The sequence below is a fragment of the Tasmannia lanceolata genome, unplaced genomic scaffold, assembly GCF_043159265.1.
Source record: "Tasmannia lanceolata isolate RefF3 unplaced genomic scaffold, GAP_Taslan_0.1 ptg000002l, whole genome shotgun sequence".
NCBI lineage: Eukaryota > Viridiplantae > Streptophyta > Magnoliopsida > Canellales > Winteraceae > Tasmannia > Tasmannia lanceolata.
In genome coordinates this window covers 22,254,159-22,267,261 of record NW_027518679.1, presented here as the reverse complement: position 1 = coordinate 22,267,261, position 13,103 = coordinate 22,254,159, and the positions used below count along the sequence as shown (strand labels likewise).

Sequence of the window (13,103 nt, the reverse complement as noted above, 5' to 3'; positions counted from 1 at the left end):
AGAAATAAAATTGGAGGAAAGATTTCGGCCGGATTTTGACCGGAATCCGGCGAGGTTTGCCAGAGGAGAAGGTCAGAGAAAAGGAAAGATGAACTAGGGTTAGGGTTTTTAATTTGGGAACTCTGCTCTCCTTTTCTCTCTCAAACGAATGGGAAAAAAAATTGCAAAAAAGATAGTAGGGCTCTCTATTTATAGTTTTTTTTTTTTTTTTTTGCAATAATTTTTAACCCTTAAAGTTTACTTGGACACCCCTCATGCATGAATTTGACTTGTTCTTTGCTGATTTAGGTGGTCCACGAAGAAATGCTAAATGAAAATTAGAAGAACAGATTCGAGCTCCTTTAGTTGCCTGGTACAACCCCCCTACTGCAAATTATACTAGCTAAACCGCCCCCCAAACTGGATAAACCACTACCCTTCTGCTACACTATACTACGAACTACACTCGTTCATTAGGCGAACCTCAACGGATTTTGCCGAAATTTTGCGGAAGCCTACTTGGGACACTAAACTACGATAGGGCTGATTTTGGGATACTAATTCGTTGATTTAAAGAAAATTTTACTCAAACACAATGGTTTAGGGTTCGGTCAAAATGGGGTGTCTACACCCTTGTGTGATGAAAACCACATCAAATCTTAGCTGATTTCTTCTCTGGTCAAAATCACATCCTTGAAAACTGAACAACTCCTTGCCTTTTTCTTGAAAAGCTAGGGCATCCTCATTGTCAAACAACACCTAGTTTTTATCTTATGCTAAATAAATGAAAAGATAACAGCCTTTAAAATGGGTTTGGTTTTTCTATTTTTGGTTTGTGTGGGCTTTGAATTGTCGTTTCTATATGGGTGCTATCTTCTCATTTTTTACCTTTTTATGCTCTAGGTTGTCATTTCTGCAAGGCTGCCTTCTTTTCATTCTTTTTTCTTTCATCTTTCATCTGTTGTTCAGTATCTCTTGTTTCTAGTGGCAAGGGATTTGAGACTTCACTACGATAATCTTTTTGGATAGGTGTAAAGAACAGATCTGAACTAGAACTGGGAATGATGTAGAGCCTGTAAATGATTCTGAGCAGATCTAAGGATCTGGTTTTTGTGTTTCTAGAAAGAGAAAGCGACTATGCAAACCATCAGATCTGGATTCTGGTTTTAGCCTTTTAGTAAACAAGCAGGAAATTGTTTTGTACTGAGATGTAATGATCTAGGAAAATTGCAAATAGATCTGAAATTGAGTTACTAAATTGAACTTCAAATGAAAAATTGGAAACAACGAACTGAATTATAAAGACAAAACTGAAATGCATAGAATCTAGGTGTAGAAAATAAAGAAAAGAATACTATTTCAGAGAATCGAGAATGAAGTTCCAAGGAGGTAAAGGATTTACATAATTTCGTGTGATCATTACACATTTACAATAATTGTACTTCATCACTTTGTGTGTATCATTTACAACTTGATCTATTAAAGATCAATTTAACAAGTTTTTAGACCAAAATGCTAATCTCAAGAGCTGTCTTTATTTTACCCCTTTTCGACCATCTCGGTCATTTAAAAAAAAAATGAAACTGCTAAAAGGGCGGCCCAGTTCATAAGGCTCCCGCCATTGCGGGGTCTGGGGAGGGCTAGATGTACGCAGCCTTACCCCTGCTTTGCATGAGGCTGTTACATTTTAAAATGAAACTGCTACCATTCAAAAAAAAAAAACAGAGGTAATTTATTTACGTCAAGAACAGCTACTAAGCTTACATTTACCAATAATTTTTGAAAAGTATCTCTTGAAGTATAGCTGTTGTTTTATCATATATATCTGATGCATGTAACAATAGTCATCTTTTCCTGTATTTTTTTTAATGTATTTCTTATCTCATTTCAGTTGCATTCCATAGTTTGATGGATTACTAATTGCTCTTTACATTCAGGCTCAGGGAAATTCATTTCAAAAGAAGCTCTTGTATCTCTTCGGGGTAGCCACTCATGCTTCTGAGGTAATTTTTGATTTGATTTAACTTTTCTCTTTGTCAGATGTGAAATGCTTCAAGGTGTTCCAAACTCCCAGTAAAAAAAAAAATGTGAACTTTCTTTGTTGTTTAAGTAAACGGTACTGTGAATAGATGAGTCTGTTATAAAATTTTTGAGGACCTTATGGTTTCTAACCTACATTATTTGTCTATTTATTTACACGGGATTTTGGCAGAAATTAACTGTCTACTTCCTTTGCGAGTCATTTATTGTGAACTTATGTTTCATAAAATCAAGCTGGACCTCATAATTTCTGAGAGATGGCAGAATCTGTCCTTCCCAGATTCTGATGCCATTGAAGAATCTGTTAACCTTGGTGAATCTGACAATCTTTAGGCTGGTGGGCTAGAATATTAGTTTCTTCTCAATTCATACACTACTAAATCTTGTTGATAGTCATGATGGCTTTCCAGGTCTATGCAAGATGAGATTTCTTGCATGATTAAGTTGCGGAATTATTTTAAACAAAAGAGTAGATGTTCTTGTGTGCATTAACGCCAAATAGAAGAGCACTCAGGGGTATCATAAGCTGAAATATACCTTCCGGGAATATAATAAAGATAAAAATGCCATTTGGAATGTGGAGAGAACCCATAATCGCATTTACAGACCCCCCTTATGACAATTAACCAGTGGATATCTGCTATGTTTGTTTTAACACCATTTTATCTGATAAAAATAGCATATGGAATGTGGCAAGAACCCATAATTGCATTAACAGGCCCCCTTATGAAAGAACCCATAATTGCATTAACAGACCCCCTTATGATAATTAACCAGTGGATAACACCATTTTATCTGTACGTGGGTACATTTGTTTTTACAATTGAAAGTGAGGGCTTTGTTTCCATATATTAAACATTTAGAAATTTAAGGTGAAGTGAAGATAACATACTCTCTGTGTATTCGACCATATAAACAATCTGATATGCATATTCAATATTGGTATGTGTATATTGTAGATCAATACTCTTTAGATTATGTTGCATATCACTATGTTATTTCTATAGTATGTCATCGACAACTATGCCATATATTAGTTTGTACAATCAAACAATTTAAAATGCATTATTCAGAAAGCACCCTATATAATTTTCATGTCATTGGTCACCCAGTAGAGGTGTCTCTGTCAATTGGTTAATGTGCCGCAACACTGGTTTTGGACTGTTGATCTAGCACAGATCTAGAGGAATGTGGCAGATTTTTTACCTAAAAGAGAAAATGGATTAGAGATGTTTCTCCAATAGCTTAAGCTGTTGGAGAAAGGCATTATTTATCTTTATACTTTAACATTCCCCCGCACGTGTGGCCCACTTGGCAAACATGTGGCACATGTGGTCCCACTTTGGGCCGACCATCGCAAGTGGATTTTTGCTATCCGGGAGGTTTGAACTCGAGACCTTTCACTCTGATACCATGTTAACTTACCAACTTCTCCAAAAGCTAAGTTGTTGGAGAATGGCGTTATTTATCTTTTATACTTAAACAATATTCATATAGTGGATTTTCTTGTCTATATTTCCTAAGAAGCGAACTGGCTTGTAGCAGAACAATCAAGCAAGTCAGAAAACAATCTTCAACCGAAGACGTATAGAGTTGTAAATGAGGTCATAATGGAAAATAGAAATTCAGGAAGGGGCTTCCATTTTGGTTGTCCATTATTTTTCACCCTCTTTAGTTGAATAGCTATCACGTTCTTCTTCCATGAGTGTAGGCTGACTGAATGGCCCATCCCTTGTCTGGTGGTCATGGTGTTTGCATAAAGTGTGGGGGATGCATTGGCTATAGAAAATAAAAGCATTCATTCTTTCGAGGAAGATTTTGCTTAGGCCTATAGCATATGGTATGTTTTGAGTTTGCTTCATCTTAGGAGATTGTCCATCGCATTAGTCCAAAGTCTTGCAGAATGTAATTTCTTATGTGTTGTTTTGAACATGCCATCAGCTCCCATTGCTGCCTATCTCCATCAATTGGTAAGAGAAGTTGGGTGTGATCCTGTTGAGTAGACATTGTGGTGGATACTAAAAAGTTACCATGACCTGTCTTGGCTCTAAACAATGGACAATAGGCCGATTGCTTTGCTCGTAAGCGTAGATTCTTATAACTGGTATCGCATCATGAAGAAGCGGCAGTGCATGTACATTTCTCTTGAGACAACGCGGTTCTAATTCCTAATCGGTTGGAGTAAAGTGATCTCCAAGAATTAGATCTGTTGAGTTACAATGGAGAGAGAGAGAGAGAGAGAGAGAGAGAGAGAGAGAGAGAGAGAGAGAGAGAGAGAGAGAGAGAGAGAGAGAGTATATTATCTCTCACACGAATATATTATGAATATATATGAGTGAGATAGGTGGATATATAGAAAGACAATAATACCCCTCCACATGGGAGGTGCCCACATATATGACCATATTCAACACTCCCCCTCAAGTTGGAGTATGTATATCATGCATTCCTAGCTTGTTACATAAATCGTTCAATCTAGCCTTGCTCAATGGTTTTGTAAACATGTCCGCTATTTGATCATTTGATCTTGTAAACACAGTGCAAATCTCCCCTTTTTGGATCTGATGACGAATGAAGTGACAATCCACCTCTATATGTTTTGTCCGCTCATGGAAGACTGGATTCATGGCTATATGAATGGCGGACTTATTGTCACAGTGGAGCGTCACAGGTGATGAGTAGGGCAACCCAATCTCTGACATGAATGACCTCAACCAGATCAACTCGTGACTTGTATAGGCCATGGCTCTGTACTCAGCTTCGGTACTTGACCTTGAAACAACTTCCTGTTTCTTGCTTTTCCAAGAAACTAGGTTACCTCCAACGAAAGTCCAATAACCATTTGTAGACCTCCTGTCTGCAGGAGATCCTACCCAATCTGCATCTGAATATCCCTCAATCCTCATGTGGCTATGTTTTCTGAAGAGGAGTCCTTTACCAGGAGCTTTCTTAAGATATTTCACTATTTGAATAACAGCTGACCAATGAGATGTTCGTGGTGCACTCATATACTGACTAACTACACCAACTGCATATGCGATATCCGGACGTGTGACAGTGAGGTAAATCAACCTCCCAACTAAACGTCTGTATCTGCATGGATCCTCTATTAACTCCCCTTGATCAGGTGAAAGCTTGACATTTGGGTCCATAGGAGTCTCGGCTGGCTTTGCTCCCAGAAGACCAGTCTCCTCCAATATATCCAGTGCATACTTTCTTTGTGATAAAGATAGCCCTCCACGCGAATGTGCTACATCTATCCCTAGAAAGTATCTCAGGCGACCAAGATCTTTGGTGCAAAATTTCTTCTGAAGAAAGTCCTTCAGCCTCTGTATACCTACACTGCCACTCCCTGTAATTATGATATCATCAACATAGACAATCAGGAAGATCCTACCATCATTGCTCTGAGAGATGAACACCGAATGGTCTACGACACATGTTTCATGCCAAATCGTATCACTGCCTCACTAAATCTTCCAAACCAGGCACGAGGGGATTGCTTAAAGCCATGTATTGCCTTTTGTAGCTTGCAAACAACTTGCTTCATCTCCCCCTGAGCAACATACCCAGGAGGTTGCTCCATATACACCTCTTCATGCAGATCACCATGCAAGAAGACATTCTTGACATCAAGCTGATAGAGAGGCCATGACATATTCACTGCAAGAGATATCAAAACTCGTACTGATGGGATTTTGGCAACAGGAGAAAAGGTTTCCATATAATCATTGCCGTAAGTCTGTGTATACCCCTTTGCAACCAATCTAGCCTTCAATCTCTCTACTGTCCCATCTGGTTTGTATTTTACTGTGTACACCCACTTGCAGCCTACTACCTGCGCCCCTGGAGGAAGAGGGACCAAGCGCCACATATGATTCGACTTCATAGCATCCATCTCTGCCTCCATAGCTGCTCGCCAACCTAGATGGGCCATAGCCTCTACAACAGAACGTGGAACAGAAACAGAGGACATAGATGATAAAAAAGAGCTATAAGTGGGTGAAAGATGAGCATAAGAAACCACGTTAGAAATGGGATGATGTGTAGAGCGAGAGCGTGTACGAGATGAAATAGGGGCCTCATCAAGAAAAACAGTTACCTCTGGAGCAGTAGGGAGTCTTGCGAGCTGTGAGGGAGCTAGTGGGCATGAGGTGTCATATGGACATGAGGGCAGTGAAGATTGCTCACCCCGACGAGAATAAACCTACAGTGGCTTGGATTGTTCCACATGTGACAAATTCGGGACTAGTACGGGTAATGGTAGAGGAACCTGAGAAGCAGGAACTAATATAGAAACAGAATCAGTAAAATAAGGGGTATCCTCAAAAAACGAAACATCGGCAGACACATAGACACGACGAAGTTGAGGACTATAACATCTATAGCCCTTCTGAGTACGAGAATATCCCAAGAATACACATTTGATAGCGCGTGGATCCAACTTATCGAGTCCAGGGGTAAGATCATGAACAAAGCATGTGCAACCAAAGACTCGAGGAAGTAAAGGGAAGGGATTACCAGATGGATTTAAAACTGAAAATGGAGAACGGTTTTGGAGAACTGATGATGGAAGACGATTGGCTAGGAAACATGATGTGAGAACGGCATCAGCCCAATATGACTTTGGGACACGCATTTGATAAAGGAGAGTCCTCGCCATGTCTACAAGATACCTAATTTTCCTCCCAGCAACACCATTTTGCTGAGAGGTATGAGCACACGACGACTGATGAATAATGCCATGGCTAGATAGAAATTCCCGAAACCCATTTGAAGCAGAGAAGTATCCACGTGCATTGTCAGTACGCAAGTATTTAAGAGAACATGAGTAATGGTTAATAATCTCAGCATAAAAAGAACGGAACATAGAAAAAACTTCTGAACGATCTTTTATTACATATAACCAAGACATTCTTGAATAATCGTCCACAAATACAATAAAATATCGATATCCAAATAAAGATGGAGTTCTACATGGACCCCAAATATCAGAATGCACTAGCTCAAACGGACGCGAAACACGACTAACAGAACGTGACGGAAAGGAGACACGATGGTGCTTTCCATACTGACAAGACTCACAATAAAACTGACTAACAGGACTAGACACAACTGAAGAATATTGTAGACGATCTGCTGGTGGGTGACCAAGATGGCAGTGCCACATGAACGAATCAACTGAAGTGCGCAACGCAGTGGGTGGAGAATCATCGTCAAAATAGTAGAGTCCATCCACCTCATGGCCTGTTCCAATCCTCCTCCCAGTCGGAAGATCTTGAAAAGAACAATAAGAGGGAAAGAAGGTCACATAACAGTTAAGACGACAAGTAACTTGACTAACAGAAAGAAGATTACAAGGAAAACTAGGAACACATAAAACAAATGAGATAGATAAATTAGAACCAAGAGATGTGTTCCCTACACCAGAGATAGGGCACAAACCCCCATTAGCCAAAGTAACTGATGTTGAAGTGGAAGTAGGGTTAAATGAGCTAAGAAGACTAGTGTTACCCGTCATGTGATGGGAGGCTCCAGAATCAATGAGCCATGACCTGGTGTGACTAAGAGAACAGGATGGGTTGCTATCTTCCGTCGCATGGGTGGCAATGGGTTGTTTCCCTTTCTCCTGTAGGCGCAGCAGATTCTCGTACTCAGTACGAGAAATAACCAGTGTATCAGAAGAACTAGGCGTGTAAGAGACAGCCGTCGAACTCGATGTGGGAGTCCCAGAAACGTGATGTGCAGCTCGTGGGGGTCGTAACTCTGGATGCAAGTCATAGTAGTAGTCGACAGTGTGACCCTCCATGCCACGGTGTGTACAATAACGGGATCCACGACCACCAGTACCACGGCCTCCCCCTAAATCACGTCCAAAGCCTCTACCAGATCCGCGGCGACCATGGCCATGACCACCACGAGTACCGCGACCATAACCAGACTGAACAGCTAAAGCAGATCGCTCACTAACAAGATCATCAGGAACATCAACCCGAAGAGCTTGCTGAACAAGAGAGAAAACTACATCAAGAGATGATAAACTACCCTCACCCACTATCAGTTGTCGAATAGGAAGAAACTCTCTTCCTAAACCATCCAAAAACTGAACAACACGTAGCTCCTCTTTTTGTTTGGCGAGCACAACAGGATCTGTAGAGGGCGGCAAGTAAGAGTCTAGCTACTCACAGAAGCCGACAAACTCAGAGTAATACTCAGAAACAGATCGCTCGCCCCACTTCGATTTGAGGAGGTCCGAATACACAGCACAAATATTCGTAAGATTGTTGGTTCCTAAGTAGAGTGTCTTTGCACGTAACTAGACAGCTTTCGAGGACTCCAGGAACAACATATGACTAGCAATCTTGGGCTCCATACTATGACATAACAGGGACTGAAGACTAGCATCCTCCTGGCTCCACTTGTCATAGGTGGAGTCCTTAGGTGATGGTGGGTCTAAAGTGATATAACTCAATTTCCCCTGACCACGGAGATAAAGCTTAACAACCCGACTCCATGCAGGGTAGTTAGATCCGTCAAGTTTGATCGAAGTCATGGAGATCATAGGAAGAGAACCAGAAACAGTAGAGGACGTGGCCATTGTGAATAGCTGCACGAAATCACAACAATACAAACAAACGGTAACACCACAACACCAGCCACAAAGGAATGAATGGGTTGCTATTCACCCAAACATAGATGCCACATGAACAACCACAAACAAATCCACGAATCTACTAACATCCACCACCAACGAATATCAACTACGAATAACACACCGAAAATCAAGCCGCCAACAAACGACCACCAATATCACTAGACCCAACATACACCATCAATAAGACAAGTAACGGGTTACAAACGAGCACTATAAAAGCCAACAAAAAAATTCTCTCAGACATTCCATCAAACAGTTGGCATGCACTTATATCACCAACAACAACTAAATAAATAAAGCCACCAACAAGTAACGCCAAACCAACGACAAGTGCCGCCAACAACTAATCACCATCAAATCATGAACACGCCACCAACAACCGCATCTACAGATGCTGTCTGCACACGAATAGGCCACGCGAATCGCACTGTAATGACCACAGACCTACCACAAATACCACCACGAATACAAATCACAAGTCACTAACAAGTGACCAATAACCAAGCACCATCAGACAAGATTGCATACACCAACTAGAACAACCACACACGAGGTCGCATACATCAACACGCTGTCCAGGAAATAAGGAACCAACTACAGTACATCCATACACCAATACTTGCAGAAAATAATCAAAAGAAGAGAGGATGAATGTTTAGATCATGAGTAGTAGAATTTAGGGTTAGGGTTTGAGGTTAGACCGTTAGAGTTAGGTTTTGAGGATGTGAAGGGTCTGTAAGATTGAAAAGAGACACCAAGATGGAAAAACAATAGGGTTTGGGTGGTGCGATATTGGGGAAAAGAGAAAGGGAGTGGTGTTCCTGGTTAGGGTTAGTGATTAGGGTGTTGCACCACTAGGATGTTGGAAAGGGGATTAGGATGTTGCGGCACTAGTTAGGGTTGGGGAAGGGCTGGCGTGAAGAAGCTCTGATACCATGTTGAGTTACAATGGAGAGAGAGAGAGAGAGAGAGAGAGAGAGAGAGAGAGAGAGAGAGAGTATATTATCTCTCACACGAATATACTATGAATCTATATGAGTGAGATAGGTGGATACATAGAAAGACAATAATACCTCTCCACATGGGAGTTGCCCACATATATGACCATATTCAACAAGCTCTATTTGTGGTTATCATGAGCTCATGTCCACCTCTTCCTGGTTTTATTTGTTGTTGAAGGATTGTCAAAAAGGATCCTTCTCTAATAGACTTTCAGTTCTTCCTCAAGAGGTGGTATCTTGTCAACTTGTAGAGAAATCAGGTAAGAATACTGTAGGTTCTATTGGGCATATGTAAACTGATGCTTGTGCATTCCAAAAACCCGTGTATCCTGATTCCAACAATCCCATATGTCAACAAGTCTAAGCTCGATGTTGGAATGAAACCAACTAGATGGATGGAGAAAATAAGATTCAAGTTGTACTACTCAAATGACTTCAAATTTCACTAAATGGCTTGTTGTAGTACAAGATACAATGCCCTAATTATAGGCTACATCTCAAATCCAAGATTAACACTTCTTAACTCTGCTTAGCTTTCCTAAGCAATCACTAACACACTATCAAATGTAAAATGTAAATAATGGGAAATGATATCGGCACAACCATGTTTTGATAATTGCACTAACACATCTTGTCTTTTATCATTAAAGAGCTGTCAACGGTTATTACAGTTCCCAAAAAACTCTTACAAACCAATTAAAAAGGAAAAGACAAGCTGAGTTTTGTGCAATTATTAAAGCATGGTTATGCTGATATCATTTCCCATAAAGTAAATGACATACAATTCCAAAATAAAAGCAAGTCACATGATTATAAACTCCCAAGAGAGCAGATATCCAATATAGCAGTTAGAATGTAGCAGGTCCCAATTTAGCCGAGTCAATGTAGCAAGTCTCATTGGTAAAGGTGGCAATCTCCAAGCATGAATGTAGCAAGCTCCAAGAAAAGAGGTGATCAAGTGGTCAAGCATATAATTCCAACAGCCCCTCTAAAGCTAGACCAGTACCATGCCAAGTTTCATCTTCATCTTGGGGAATGTATCGAACTTCAATGCCTTTGTCTTCCATTTTTCTGTTGCACCGTTCTTTGTAAAAAAATGAAAAGGGCACAAGGCATGAATGGGTTTGAATGGTGTTTCTAAGGTTGGGGATTTTTTTTATGGGTATTCTTGGGGTTTTGGGTAGAGGATAGGTGGAAAGAAAGATGCGAGTTAGGTTTAGGGTTTTGGGAAGGTGGGTTATGGGAGAAAAAACTAAAAAAAAAATATCATGAAAGAGATAGATAGAAAGGTTGGAATCTCACCAACTACAAACCCAAGGCATCACACCAAGGTGTTCCTAGGCATTGCACCTTGGTAAAGATCAAGGCATCACACCTTTGCAAGGAGTAGACATCGCATCCACAGAAGAGGAAAAAACTTCAAAAGTGCCCATACACAAAATCTTTTCATTCATTCATCCATACATAACATAGCATCCTCAAATGTGCCCTAAGGCTTACGGAGGAAGAGAACTAGAAAGTTCTAAAACCTTAAAGGAAAAAACCAATACTTTTGGACCAAAATACCCCTCTTGCTTGCTCCCTACTCAAAAATCCCGTAATACACTTGTAGGGCCTCTCTCCCCCCTTACAATATACAAGTAGGAAGAGAACTAGAAAGTTCTAAAACCCTAAAGAAGAAAACCAATACTTTTGGACCAAAATACCCCCTTGCTTGCTCCCTACTCAAAAATCCCGTAATACACATGTGGGGGGCCCTCTTTAAAACATACATAACTCAAAGAACTTAAGCTATTTTCATGTAAAAAGATTCTAATATCCCTACTATAACTTAAAGGACTTAAAAGACACCTAAAACACACTTCAAAAATTAAAATATGGCCCTGCGATTGTCCCCATCAAAACCCGTACGGGTTAAATACTTGAATTTTAGATGGAAAGGATCCCCGTGTTGTTGTGAACCAACGAATTTGCTGACTTCTGGATCTTATTTGGTGCCATGCTGAGTGTGTAGGGAACCAGCCTTGAGAGGATGGACACCAAATCAGTTCTTTTAGATGGCTGTTCAGCTGCAGAGATGTTCGAGCGAGGATGTTGGTCCAACTTGCAGGCAGATGATCAGACGATTGGCTTTTATTCCAGTGACCTGAGGGCTGAATTGCATCTTTGATCTTGAGGTTTATATCTATCTGGTCTATAGAATCTGATTTAAATACTAGGGGTCTGTCTTCGAACCATAGGTCTGTCAGACGAATATGTTGCCTGCTCTGACATTCCATCTAGCCAATTCTAACCATTTGTCTCTGGTTGCAATCAGATCTCACCACTGTTTTTAATTCCCTTTGGTTGTTGCACCTAGACTTGGTGTGACTGATTGTAGTATAAAGATCTCATGAATAAGCTCCAAAGAGGTCTGTTCTCAGTATGAAGATCTCTTGCTGTATATTCCATGACTTCTACGTAGAGAATTCTCACCATGTTTGATGTAACCAGACCCCTTTAACAATGGATGTAGCCCTTGCATGTTTGCTAGGGCATTGATGTCGGTCTAAAGATGGGGGCTGATGAAAAAGGGCTTTCTGTGAAGCATCAAAACTATTGCTTTACATTCATGTGGTACGCAAGACGTTCGAGCCAATGCAGTGCAAAGATGTTAAAGTGGTTGACACTTGACAAGGAAGCACACACATACGAACAAAAGTAATGATGATGGGGACCGTCCTTGACCACATTCAAACAAGGAGATCATCCCTGGGAGCTTTTGAAAGTTCTAGGATCATGTGGCTTCCGCAAGACACATTCCACCATTCTCAATTCTCAAAACTTGCACTAAAGGGCCATTGACATGGAAGTTCAGAGTCTCAGCTTCTATTTTAATTGAATAAGAGTTAGGATTAGTGGTCATTGTCACAAATATCTGCCTCAAGAATTTCTTAGGAAGTGTATTTCTCAGGAGATTTTAAATTTTCTTGTTATTTTCGGGTTTATATCGGGAAAAACTTTAAAAATAGAATATTTAAAAATATATAAAACTGGAAATATAGAATATATAAATATATATAATTTATGAAATTTAAAATAAAAATATTTTGAAATTATCGCAATATTTTTCACGATAAATGATAAAAATGAAAATATCATGATTTTTTAAAATCTCAGGATTATTTTGGGGTTTTTCGTTTTATATTTTGAAAAGTCAGAGTTAATTGGGCTGAGTTATTTTAGAAAGTCTAGTTGAGCTTCCTTAATAGGTACTAGAGTCCTTTAGAAAGTTTTGTTAAGCATTAAGTTTCTACTTTGATTGTTTGAGTTGATTAGGATTAGTTTCCTTTTTCAAGTTATTTTACATTAGACAGTCTTGAATAGGAAATAAGTTTTTTATTAACTTGTGTTGGTGTTTAGAGGTTCTATTTGACAAGGAGCCGAAG

General features: G+C 39.9%; 1 protein-coding gene across 2 annotated transcripts in view; it reads left to right on the top strand.

The window, feature by feature from the left end:
- The window catches only part of LOC143888862 (villin-3-like), a 47,255-nt gene that overhangs the window by 25,181 nt on the left and 8,971 nt on the right, over nucleotides 1-13,103 (top strand). For both annotated transcript variants that reach the window (XM_077393277.1, XM_077393308.1), the window contains one exon: nucleotides 1,917-1,982. In XM_077393277.1, the coding sequence (XP_077249392.1) occupies nucleotides 1,917-1,982 (66 nt within the window). The remainder of the gene's footprint in view (nucleotides 1-1,916; nucleotides 1,983-13,103) is intronic.